Source organism: Myotis daubentonii, chromosome 4 (assembly GCF_963259705.1).
Source record: "Myotis daubentonii chromosome 4, mMyoDau2.1, whole genome shotgun sequence".
NCBI classification, from domain to species: Eukaryota; Metazoa; Chordata; class Mammalia; order Chiroptera; family Vespertilionidae; genus Myotis; species Myotis daubentonii.
In genome coordinates, this window is record NC_081843.1 from 70,309,799 (window position 1) to 70,323,077 (window position 13,279).

Here is a 13,279-nt window from a genome sequence, read left to right on the forward strand (position 1 = left end):
AGTTATCCTAACTTTAGAAACCCTTGAATGCGATTAGGAAGTGATCATCATTTACATTTATTATACTTTGCATTTAATGAGCTTTAGCTTTTAACTCTAATTTGCTTCTCATCGCATTCATCAAAGGCAAACTATTTAGAAACTAAAACATCTCTGTCAGTTAGAATTTTAATGAATTAAGATGAAACGAGACAGTGTTAATTGGCAGTTGCTGCAGGGGAAGTTTCTAGATCTTGTAAGTGATACCAATTCATCCATCTATCAGAGTTAATTTGTTTGATTTAATTCTAAGAATATACTGACTATTTCCATACACTATTCATATTTATATTTTTTATTGAAGAGTAGTTTAGTTCTGTTGGTCTTTCATTTAGATTCTCAATTCCACTTGAACTTGATTTAATTTGATTGTTAATAAATTTAAGCAGCATTTGTATTGTTGACTCATGATTAATACACATAACTAATCATTTTTTTCACCAATCCTTCACTTCTTATGTTTTTTTCTGTTTTCCTCAGACATAAATGAATGTGAAGCTGAGCCTTGCAAAAACGGTGGAATATGTACAGACCTTGTTGCAAACTATTCCTGTGAGTGCCCAGGTGAATTCATGGGAAGAAATTGTCAATACAGTAAGTATTAATATATATGTATATACAAAGTTTTATTTGCATAGCCTGCATTTGTTATAGGATCTGAGCTGACATCAATATAGCTTACTTCCAGAATTCATAATTTATTGAAGTGGCATATTTAATATTTGTTGTTTAAATGTTATAAAATTCCAGGATAGGTCTCGGTGCATGATGGGCACAAGAGTGGTCACCTTGTGGTCTGAAAGTAGGGCAACAGATCCTCAAACCCCAAGTGTATCTCTCTCATGGATACCATTTTGGCTTTTGAGTGTGTGTATGACCTAAATTTTCACCACAGTTATTACTTTGGTTTAGACAATACATTCAGCACACTGTGGTCAGATAGCCTCTATCACAAATAAAAGGTAGAGATAAAGGAAGATTCATTGGAGTTGGACAATATATTAGTAGGAATTTTACACACAATTTTTCTTCTTGGAAGCCTAAGTCAGTCTTGAGATTATGGATCAAATGTTAGAACAATAATTTATCTGAAGTGTTAACAAAGAAGCACAAAGCACCCCTTTATTCTCCCAAACAAACAAAATACTAGGAAAAGATAATAACGGAGTTATAGTCTCATGGGAGGAGATCATAATCGGGCACAGATATTTATTAATGAGAACAATAATGATACAGCTCAATAATTGTTGGATATATACATATATATATATACACACACACTTCATAGTGCTACTGCTTTGATGTGTATACTATTAGATATCACAATACTATAGATATTCAGACGGCAAATGCAGATTGGAATTCAGATGCAGAAACTGGCACAAAGTCTATGTGGTTTGCCCAGGCTCTCACAGTTAGTGACAGAAACAGCACTAGAAAGAATCTAGAATTAGGTCTTGTGATCCCAAGTTCAGAATATTTTCCTCTAAATTGAGATATCTCTTCAGACGGAGTTGAACAAGATTAACACAAACGCATACTACACCTCCTCTCTTATGCACACCCCTCCACACACTCATATATACTGCTGCTTTTTTAGCCATAGTAACAATTTTATTTCTCTCTTTCCTTCTCTTCCTCCCCTTTGACAATGGTAATTTATAAAATAAAAAAGGAAAATTATTTAAGAGTTTCATTGGGTTATGTATATAATCAAAATTATGATCTAAGGATGCTCATTACCCTAGTTCTAAATTTTTTTAAAAAAATCTGAATATCAAAGAAATACCTTGGATTGGGAAAATTTTTTCTAAGTTTAAAATTATTGGAGAGAGACATTGAGCATGAGTTGATGAAGATACTGCAGGCACAGACAGATGGAAAGAAAGGGCAGTCTGAGTAAGCAGGTTGATCATAGACGAATAGCCAACTATCTCTGTGACCTTCCTACTAAGCATGTGACTAGCCAGCCATTAGGTGAGTTTAATTTCAACTGGTCCTTGGCCTGTCCCAGGCACAGTCCTTGCACCCTTCTTTACTTTTATTCATGTGTCTTGAAGATGTCTGCCCAGACAGCACTGGAAGTTGTGCTAAAAAGCATCCCCCTAAGGCCGTGGTTGGCAAACTGCGGCTCGCGAGCCAAATGCGGCTCTTTGGCCCCTTGAGTGTGGCTCTTCCTAAGCCTTAGGAGTACCCTAATTAAGTTAGTAACAGTGTACCTACCTATATAGTTTAAGTTTAAAAAATTTGGCTTTCAAAGGAAATTTCAATCGTTGTACTGTTGATATTTGGCTCTGTTGACTAATGAGTTTGCCGACCACTGCCCCAAGGGGTCTGAAAAGGAACACTTTATTAATAGGATGAGGAACAAAAATAGATGGTAGTTGACTACTTGACTTTCATGCAGCAAAAACAGAGATCTGGTGGCAGAATGAAGGGCTTTCAGGTAGTACTGGAACTTTGACAGATCTTAAAACTCTGCCTGGATAAGAGAATGTCCAGGCTTGGCAAGGCCACCTCTGTCCCACAGGAGACCTGGCAGGGGAGAAAGAAGAAGACGAGACCTTCGGAAGAATTGTTCAAGTGACATGTCATGAGAATCCTACCTAGGAAGTAGTGCCTCTCCAAGGTGGTCAAACCCTCGCTATTTGAGTGACCTTAAGAAGTAGTGTCTGAGGTTGTAGACAACCTCCTGTCCTGGGAAAGGAGACCTAAGACTTGGAGTTATTTATATGGCCTTGCCTCCCCCCCTTTCCCTTCATACTGACCAGGGAACAAATAGACACCAAGTTCCTTGCTTGCATGTTGAAAATGAAAGGAGACCTGGATGTGAACTAGACATTGAAACCAATAGCTAAAGCCTGTCCATCCTCCCATCAGAGATTTTTGCTGAGGTCACCCTTCTCACTCACCTCCCTGACCCGTCTACTAGGACTCTGGCTTTCTCAGGCACTGCTCCTGCCGCTGGCAGGTTCAGGCACTCACCTGGCACATTCTTGCCCAGAGCATTTCCTTTTCTATTCCTTTTTTCTAGAGTATTCCCTATGAATACTCCCACACTTCCTCCCGTTCTTGCATAACAGACACCTCTTCAATGAGGCTTTCCCTGACCTCTCCACTTCCTTACCAAACACCCCAAATCACACACTCAACCCCTTCTCTGCTGTAGTTTTTCTCCTTCGCATTAATCACTAACATATATTTATACTTTTAAATATTGGTTGTTGACTAATTCTCCAGTGGAGTACGTGCTCTATGAGGGGAAGATTTTTACTGTTCTAATCACAACTGCCTAGATAGAACTGGCAAATAATAAGTGCTCGACAGACATTTGCTAAATGAATGAATGAACCTAGCACTCCAAGTTCATTACGCACAGGGGAGGTATCTGACTTTTCAGTGCCTTCAACCACTATCAAGTTCTTTTTTTGCCCGACTTTCTGTTTTTAAGTAGTATTATAAAGCTGCTTTTGCCAGTATAATAATATGTAATCTGGTATATTAGTTGGTACTCACCAAATAATATTGCAAGTTGAATTGTTTCCCTTTGACTTGATAGGACCTTTTATAATTCTATTTTTGCAATGGGATTATGCAGATGGATTTATAATAAGAGAGATAAACAAGGAACCTGTTTCTCTTTATATGCCAATTTCGCATGCAGACATTTTGATAAATGATCTTAGATCAGTTATTTATTTCTCATCCATATCAATTAATCAATAGACATGTGAATGCATGATGTTTATGTTGATTGCTACTTGAATAAATATATAAAAATCAATGTGATTTCTTTAGAGTAATGTAAATATTTAATTAATATAGCTATTCAGAACTTTATAAGGAATAAATTTAGCCCTATCTGTTATTAACATGATGCTCAATTATGTGACAATAATATGATGTAAATCACTTATCAAACATTTTCAATACTAGTATAATTATATCAAATGTTAATAACAAATGTTTTCATACTTGGAAAATTATACCTATAATTTTACACTAATTATTTAATAAATATGTTTATAGGTTGGTGAAGGGAATAATATTATCATTTAAAGAATTTCAATGTAGGTTTCTAGATAACCTATCTTTGACTTGAGCAGATTTCAGTTATTTTTTATGTTTGTATTTTTTATTTGTTATTTAGGATTTGATTACATTTGACTACGTTTTATTTTAATTAAAGTTACTTTTGATTGATATGTGAAAATCATTTTACTGTTCCCATAGTATTTATTACCCTATTCCAGCAATTCTTCTAATTAAAGTTTTAATTTATATTTTCTTGTTGCTTGTAAATGACACACACTCCAGTGTTCAGGCAGCCCTTTTCATAAACAGCTTGCAAGGAAAATGATGATGAACTGGAATGGAAACCTATTCTCACAATAACAGATATGCTGTGCCATGTGCATTTAACAGAACATGGTGTTTAAGCTAAAGTACGTGCAGTGGAAATTGATAGCACTTTAGTTAACGCATCTAAAAATAACTGGGATTGTTTTCATTTATTGGACTATGTGGCCCACAGTAGATATCTACAGTTCCCTCCTGGGTGTTTAAATGTAACATGATTAAGTTTCAGAAATGGTACTCATATTCATTCCAGTGCTGCCGCTATTTGTGGAAATTAAGATAGTTACCAAGGGAACTCTCATAATGCAACATCCCCAAATTATTTTGCTGGAAAGTAGTAAGACTTGTATGATTTCAGAGGGTTTTAGTAAAAAAATGAAAACTAAAATCTTCAGCTCAGGATAAAATGATGTTTCCAAATGTCAAAATTATCCAGGTTTTAAAAAATTTAATAAAGTAACCTAAATAATTCTACAACCTTTTCCTTTAAGAGTTCTATCTATAAAGTTATAAGAACAAAGGCAATAATTTATGTGAATATATTTTGAAAACTATAAATATTGTCCTGTCTTCACTTTTGAGCCGCTGTAACTAGGCCTTCATTACAAATGAGCTAATATGTACAAATATATACAATGTATGCTATATAAATGTCCATGTGCTCTTTCTTTTGATATCAGGGTTCACTGCCAAGTACATTTGTATAACAGCAGGCTTAGTGAAAATTGATAAAATAAATTATGTGATGTGTATTTTTCTATGCTCAACAATTAATGCATTTGTAAAGACAAATTTGCAAATAACTATAAACACTCAACTACATCTTAATATTTTGCCACCAATTGTCATATGATAATGTTGATGTAAATTTAGACTTTTAACTTACCATGTGCCAAGCACTCTCCAAAGTGCTTTAAATATTAATCCATTTAATCCTCTCAACACTCTTTGTATGAGGTTTTATTCATCACTGGCTCCATTTTACAGAGAAAACTCTGCCACCGAGCAGTAAAGTGATTTGCGTAGCCCACATGGCTAGTAAATGGCAGAGCCTGGCCTTGCCCAGGCATTGCAGCTGCGCGATGACCCTGGCCCATGCAGGTGAAAGGAGCACTTGATTACACCGTGCGCTTTAAGAACACGTGCACCTGAGAGTAAGAGTTTCAAAAGAGCATAGGCTTTGCATCCATGTAGAACTGGGGTTTCAACTCTGGGCTTTTTCTCTTTGGAACTATATGTGTGAACAAGTTAGTTGCTCTTTCTGAGCCTCGCATTTCTCATCTGAATATGGATTAGTAATACCACTTGTTTTACATTGATCGGCAGATTAAAATTAATACTATATATAAAGGAACTAGGAATATGCCAAGGCCAATAAATGTTGTAAATAAGCAAATAATTGCATAAATAAAAATAGACAAACACATATTTGAGTTATTTGAAAATCCAATGTTAATGTATCTCACCTTTTATTTTGTTATACATTTGTACAATTTAAACATTTTTATTATAGACTCAACTTGCCTATCTATAGTGACTATGTACTTGAGAATACCTTGTGTAGAAGTCAGTTATAATGATTTATAAGGGCATAACTTAAGGAAATCCTGTGATAGTAATATAATTTTCAATAAAGAGATATTATTAGTCCAACCAAAACCATTATAGGAAATAGGAGTTGCTTTGGTTTTTGAGAAATATATCACAACATACTTCTGAACCACGAAGACCTCATATTATTTTTTTTTATCTATGTCTTTATGTTTGTAATTATCATAAGTTATCTCTGTTATTTGATCAAGTATTTTAATGAATGGTGAACAGAAACTAACCATGGAAAGACAATTCTAGTATTTTCATTCTCTATATAGATGGTCAAAGATCATATATAGTTCTATACTATAAAGCACTGAATTCCTACTCTTCTATATTCAGGTATGACATAGTTATAAAAGCAAAAATATATTCTGATATAAAATAGTTTTAAATATAAAATAAGTATTTATAAGGAAGTCAAAATTGGGAGTACTTCCCAGATATATTTAATAGAAAAAATAGATAAGTCCAGTATGTGAATCTATTCAATTATGTGATCAAATAAAGTAGCCACAAATATTTATTTTCTTAACATAATTATGTAGGGGGTTTTGAGAACATGTCTGAATGAATAAATTCATTCACCAAATTACATCAAAGAGTAGCCACCCTCTACAGCTGGGGCAACATTGGTAATTAAAATAAATTCAGTTCCTGCTTTCATGGAGTTTATAGAGTGTGGGAGAGAAAAACAAGAATTGCTTAGAATCACATTATAAAACATGGCGAGTACCATGCATGAAAAGAAGAAAGCTGGGGCAGGGGTGCTTCTTCTGTTTGGGGGATTTAAGGAAGTGACGGTCATGCTAAGAGCAGAATAGATAGCAGGTACAAAACAAAAATCAAACAAAAACACAGAAAGCCTGGGGAGATGAGGGTTTTCGGAGAAGGACAGCATGCTCCAGGATAAACGGGCCCTTTGTCCGTAGAATCTCAATGTTTAGTGGGTGATGTGATTATTGTATAATCACAATGTGATGAGGTTTTTAGGATAATCATTTATTTACCTTTTAGGCCTTGACAATGTGGGGTCAAGATCAGTCAATGGACTATGTATAGTGATGGGTGTCACTAGACTAATTGTGGCAATTGTTTCACAATAAAGGCACATATGTTAAAAAAGACCACTGGATGGCAAGGAGTACTTATATATTAAAAGTCCACCTTATAAACTACCTTGATCTGCAACCACAGACACTTTTAAAATACCAAAATACACTCTAACTTTTGTAAATGTATCAAGAAATCCCAGAAAAATAATCTTTAACTCTAATCTTATTTTCATTTGAGATAAAACATATCTGCTTTGTTGTAAAAATTTGAAATGGCATGCCTTCACAATAATTTTTGTCTTTGAAAGCATTGCCTAACTTAACTGTGAGATTACTTTTCTTACCCACATAAAATAAGAATTAATCTCTAACACCGATAGGACAGGGGGACAGCTTACCTCAGGCGGTCACCTTTTGTGAACATAATATAAAATAAGTAGACTATGAATTGATGAAAATTTTATATTCAGGATTGATTGTCTATAATGTTAAATCCAAGGCTCATAATATTTAGAATCTTCCCACAAATGTACACAGATATAAATGGATAAAACCGTAATTGTAAATATTTGAGAATAGATCTGATTATAATAATTTTCCACTTCTTTTTAAAGATATAATAAGTTTATCAAAGCAAATAAACAGAATACTTAGCAACTTTATCAATAGCCTTCAAGGGAGAAAATGATTTCAGCATTACAGCAGAATGAGGTCTTTGCAACAATAAACGCAAAAAAATTTGACTCAATGACAAAACCAAATTGGATTTTCTGTATCTGACACAGAAGATCCATCTTCAATCAGATGCCTCTGGGTATATTTTTCCAAATGTTGCCCAGCACTTTTGTAGAGACATATTACACTTTAAAAGTTCACCCACCATACCTTAAAGTGATAACCTAATAAATGAAAGACAGAAAAAAATCAGCAAAATGCTCAAATAGACCCCTTAGGACTTGCTAAATGCCTCTAACAAATTGAATCAGATTCTCATTACCTGACAGTTTGGTATTTGATTGCAAATAATTACTGAAACATCCAGTAAAACCTTCTTGATTTCCAAATTATTCATTCCCATTATGTGTTAAACTGCAAATGTTCAGGGATTAAAATTTAGCCTTGCATTTATTCTCAAACTCTACTACATATTTCCTATTTCAAAGACAAAGAAAGATGAAGCAGGTAGAGAGAAGGAGAGTTTGGGAACAGGATAGGACAACTTGATATCACCCTCATAAAATTTAGATTTGTAGTGCATGATTGATAAAATATCCCTCAACCTTTAAAAATGGGGATGAGATAACCCAAATAAAATATGTATAATATAGAAAAACAAAAATTTCTCTTTAAGGAAACTACTAGGAAAGAAGTCACCCTAAGACTTTACAGGTATATTGGGAACATGGTTAAAATATATTCTCTGTGTCAGTAATTAATTATGTGCACATGTTTATGTAGCATTTTGGGGTGTTTAGGTGAACTTTTTGTTCTGAATATGAAGCGAGGCTGAAACTCCTTATTTCCTAATGTGGACACTATAGGCACAAACCACAGTGGTTTCTGCCTTTATCTCATCCACTGCACAGCAGAGATAAATGCTTTTCTCAAATGCAAGAGAGGAAGGAATATAAATGGTTTCTGATCCTTTGGTAAATGTGCACAATTTTTTATGATTTCCTGAAAGCCCAAGGATTTCAAATAGTTGCAATAAAATTTTACTGGCCACGCTGGAGATAAGTTGGGCAGTGCCCCTTGCTGCAGTTTTCAATCTGCGCAACCGACTTGAAGTGATAGCTTCCAGCTGCATGCGAGACAGAGAGCCATGTGCATGGATAGGGTTTCATCTTCAGAGCAATCTTCTTCCACCGAAGGACAGGGTCACAACAAAGTTCCTTCCTGCGTGGGCACATTGAATTGTATGTGCATTTGGCACGTGCTGCTAAGATAGTACAGCTAGTACAGCAGGTGATAGCTCAGCAAAGCACCGGCAGTAAGAGATTTAGATTTTGGGATCAGATGAGAATGGTGAAGTGGTAAGGTTGAATGTTAGTGCCAAGGGAGAGAGTAAAAAGAGTAACGAGCACGAGATTATTAAAGATAGAATTTAAGGCAAGTAAAGAAATTCTATCTGCAAAGATACAAACAACAACAACAACAAAACCCCCAAAACAACAACAAGAAACTAAAAGGGTAATCAGAGAAATAGAGAATAAAGACTTAAAGCAAGGGGAAAAATGTTTCCAAAACAGAAGCTGGTCAAGGAAATGGATACCCGAAGAATACTTTTGAAACTTGGAGTCTCAAATCGTTGAGACTAAATAATTGCAGTGGGTGGTAGAAGAGATACCAGATTGCAACCATTTCAGACTGAGCAGGTTCTGAGGAAGAAATCACAGGCGACCGCTCCTCTCAGGTTACGGTGCACTCTACTTTGAGCGTATCTTAAACCCCAAAGAGCCATTAAAATGGCCAAGGACCTAAAAATAAATTTCATAATAGTTACCTTAATAGCTTTATCTGGTCAATAATACACATTCTTTTTAGAGCTCCAAAGGGAATGGACACATAAAGTGCCCAACTTAAAAATAAATTGAACTTGAGGAATATGATTCTATAAAAAGAAGTCGAACCAGAGCAAAGTCAGTAAATCCGATACTAAAATTCAAGGAAAACAGGAGCAGGGCCAGAAAATAAACTATTCTGACAGGAGAAGTGGATGGAACTATAGTTATATAAGGAACCCTATAAATACCCAGCACTATTATCTAACTACAAAACACCCAGAAATTGTAACTGCAGCGCTTAGCTCCAGGAAACCCAAGGACATCTGTGGTGGTGTCTTCAAAATGGAATTCACTTTATGTTCTCTCTGGTACACTCTCTCCAGCAAGCACACAATTTTTTAACCATCCATAAAATGACTATTTGGCATATAAATATCACCACATATCCTCTCAGCAGTAACTTGATTGTGCCATTTTCTTTCCCATTAGAATTATTTCTGTACTCTACCATTGTTAACAGAACATGAGCACTTTGCAACAGGGATTAATATAACAACTTTCTCAGTCCCACCCTGTAAATACTTCACATAAAATTTTAACCTAAGGTACAGGACCTCAAAGGATGGGTGGATAGAAATCAAGGAGTCTGTATCCTTTGATGAAAAAAAATCATACGCTTATTTTTACTAATGGCTACCTAAAAAATAGAATTACGAAGGTGGACAAAAATGAATATTAGTATTAGCAGTACCAATGGCTGTCATTAATAGAAACCACAGATATTTTCATACCACATTATACATATCTGAAAATATAATTTACATTTTTCAATAATGTGAAACTGTAGTAGAACTGCCACTAACTCTATTGTTTAATATGTTAATAAAGGACACATATTACTATATCATACATTTTAAAGTATTTTGATAATTATGTCTTGCTTCTGTTAAAAGGGCCTCTAAGCTTCATCAGACTGATAAAAGGATCCAAAGCATAAAAAAGGTTCAGAAACCGGAGTTAATAGCTTATTGGTTTCAAAAGATTTTTTTTTCCTTCTGTATAATATGGATGAAGCTTTGGAAATTAAAGATATAAATGAGCCATTCTCACTGAATGTCAGTTCCTGGCCTTTCTGCTGAATATTGCTCTCTAGCTCCATGTGTAACAAGTATAAGTACCATTGCAGATGATGCTCTTAAGCTGCATTTTTTTTTGTCATGCGTTTGCAGAGGAGTATTAGCAGGGTTGTGTTCATGAACCCATTACTGCTTCCCACCAACAGCATAGGTTTAGAAAGTTTGTAACCATACAGTGAGGTGACATAGTCTAAGTTACCAGTGGACACTAAACTGTATTTAAAGACCAGGGAAGGTAATTGTACCATTGTTAATAGTTTTAAGTTCAACACAACATGAGCACTTCCCGTTATTCATTTTTTCAGTCTTGTAATAATCCCTCAAATGTTTGCTTCTTGTATGACCTAAAAGAAGGGATTTTGTCATTCTGGTTTACTGTACCAGCTGTAGGGTTGCTTAATTGTAGTGCATTTGGTTATACCAGGAATATGGGAATAAGACATTGTTAAAGTGAACAAAAGCACCCTTAAGAGAAAAATAAACATAAATCATATATGTTTCCTCATTTCTAAAATACCTGCCTTTTATTTGAACATAAGATTGTCTCTGAAAGTGTGAGGCATCTTAAATTCCTAAAATGATTCCACAATGGTACACAGTAATGGGACCTTTGTCTAACTGAAACCTATTAACAATGACTCAGACATTTACATAACATGACCATTCCAAAAATTGTACTGCCAGCAGGCATTTATATCTAGGCTAAGCCATTCAAGTAATTATTTTTTTTATTGCTTAAAGTATTACAAAGGGTATTACATATGTGTCCTTTTTTTCCCCCTGCCCTTGACAGTCCCCTAGCCTCCCCTACCCCCCAGTGTCTTATGTCCATTGGTTATGCTTACATGCATGCATACAAGTCCTTCGGTTGATCTCTTACCCCCCTCCCTCCTGCCCCCCAACCCTCCCCGGCCTTCCCGCTGCAGTTTGACAATCTGTTTGAGGCAGCTCTGCCTCTGTATCTATTATTGTTCAAAAGTTTATAATGGTCTCTATTATCCATGAATGGGTGAGATCATGTGGTAAATATATAGAATAAAAATACAGATTAATGCTAAAGCAAGTGGTGCATGAATTCAGGTTGTCCAGTTGTATTTTCCTTAGGGGTTACGAATACTTTACCATTATTAAGTCAGGCCAGATCTGTAGAAGCCCATGTGTTTACCCAGAGATTATCATACACAAATGTGGACATGTGTTAAGAATAATTGAAAACTACACACACACACACACACACACACACACACACACACACACAAACACACACCCGTACCTACCTTATTTTAAAAGGAGCGCAGTTATCTTAGGCACAATTATCTATCAAGTAGTTCTTAGTGAGCATCTCGATGCCACTTAGCAACAGGTGACAGCACCTCTAATTGTCCACTTAGAAAACTCTTGACATTTCACGTGCTTTGAAAGACCCTTTGTTTTTTTAAAACATTTTCCTTAGTACAAAAGTAATATATATCTAAAAAAGAACATTTAGAAAACACAAAATTAATGTTTTAATTTCTTTTTCTTTAAATGGAGTTTAACTCCACCACATGTAGCATACTACCAAAGGCTATGCTTATAACATTTATTTCTTGTTACTTTATTCTTTCTAGAGTCTGTCTTCTGTGTGTCTAGTTGTCCAATACAATTTCAGATCTAAAGTGTTTTTTAAGAATAGACATTCTCTTCAATGTATTTTTTCCTTGTCTCTGTAATACCTAAAATATCTGCTTAGACAAATTGGACATTTGACAACCCTGGGCATTTGAATGGCCAAGATTTACTTGAGTTTAGTAAGAATTATTTAGAGAGAGAGAGAGAGAGAGAGAGAGAGAGAGAGAGAGAGAGAGAGAGAGAGAGAAACTGGGAGGTGTGCCTCTTCATCAATTTGATTAACATAAAACAATGGAAAGCATATTTTCATTTATTTAAACATCATGAACAGACCACTATATACATTTAATTCAATTTTAAACTGAATTATTTAAAAATAAAAATATCAGAAAGATTTAATAGGATTGGTCTTACACTTACCAGCATAGAAATAAAATGGAGTTACTGATTTACATTCTAGTCACAGTTTTTCTATTCCCAACAATGTAATGGTACTTCTAGTTTTGAAACAACAGGAGCTAACTAAACAAGTAAATTGTCTGCAAGGCTACTTTAATTACTAGTAGAATGGATTTTTTTTTTCAGTATTCCACCTTTACCAGAGAATATTAAAATAAGTTAAAACTTGCAAATATCATGTTTGAGTTAATAACTCATGTTATTAATTAGTCAGGCTTATGAGTAATGGGAGTTAAAACTAAATTTTAAAGTGATTGTAAGGTATGTAGAGTCAACATAATCAATACATTTATTTATGTTTACTTTTTAATCTGTTAGCACAGGCGATTATCTTGAATCTACATTAATGTGAATTTGATAGAAAAGAGAAGTATACTGGGGAAATCCAGGTTCATGTGCATGAATGCTTAATTTGTGTTTGCATATTTGTTTAAGGATTACTGTGCACCTATAGTACAATGATATTGGAAACAAATTTAACAGCAACTACAGGAACAATCCTGGGTTAGATACAAAGTTCTTG

At 34.8% G+C, this 13,279-nt stretch overlaps 1 protein-coding gene across 2 annotated transcripts in view; it reads left to right on the top strand.

Annotated features, from left to right (window-relative positions):
- Positions 1-13,279, top strand: part of EDIL3 (EGF like repeats and discoidin domains 3) — a 395,460-nt gene that overhangs the window by 235,853 nt on the left and 146,328 nt on the right. For both annotated transcript variants that reach the window (XM_059694158.1, XM_059694159.1), the window contains one exon: positions 520-633. In XM_059694158.1, coding sequence (XP_059550141.1) covers positions 520-633 — 114 coding nt within the window. The remainder of the gene's footprint in view (positions 1-519; positions 634-13,279) is intronic.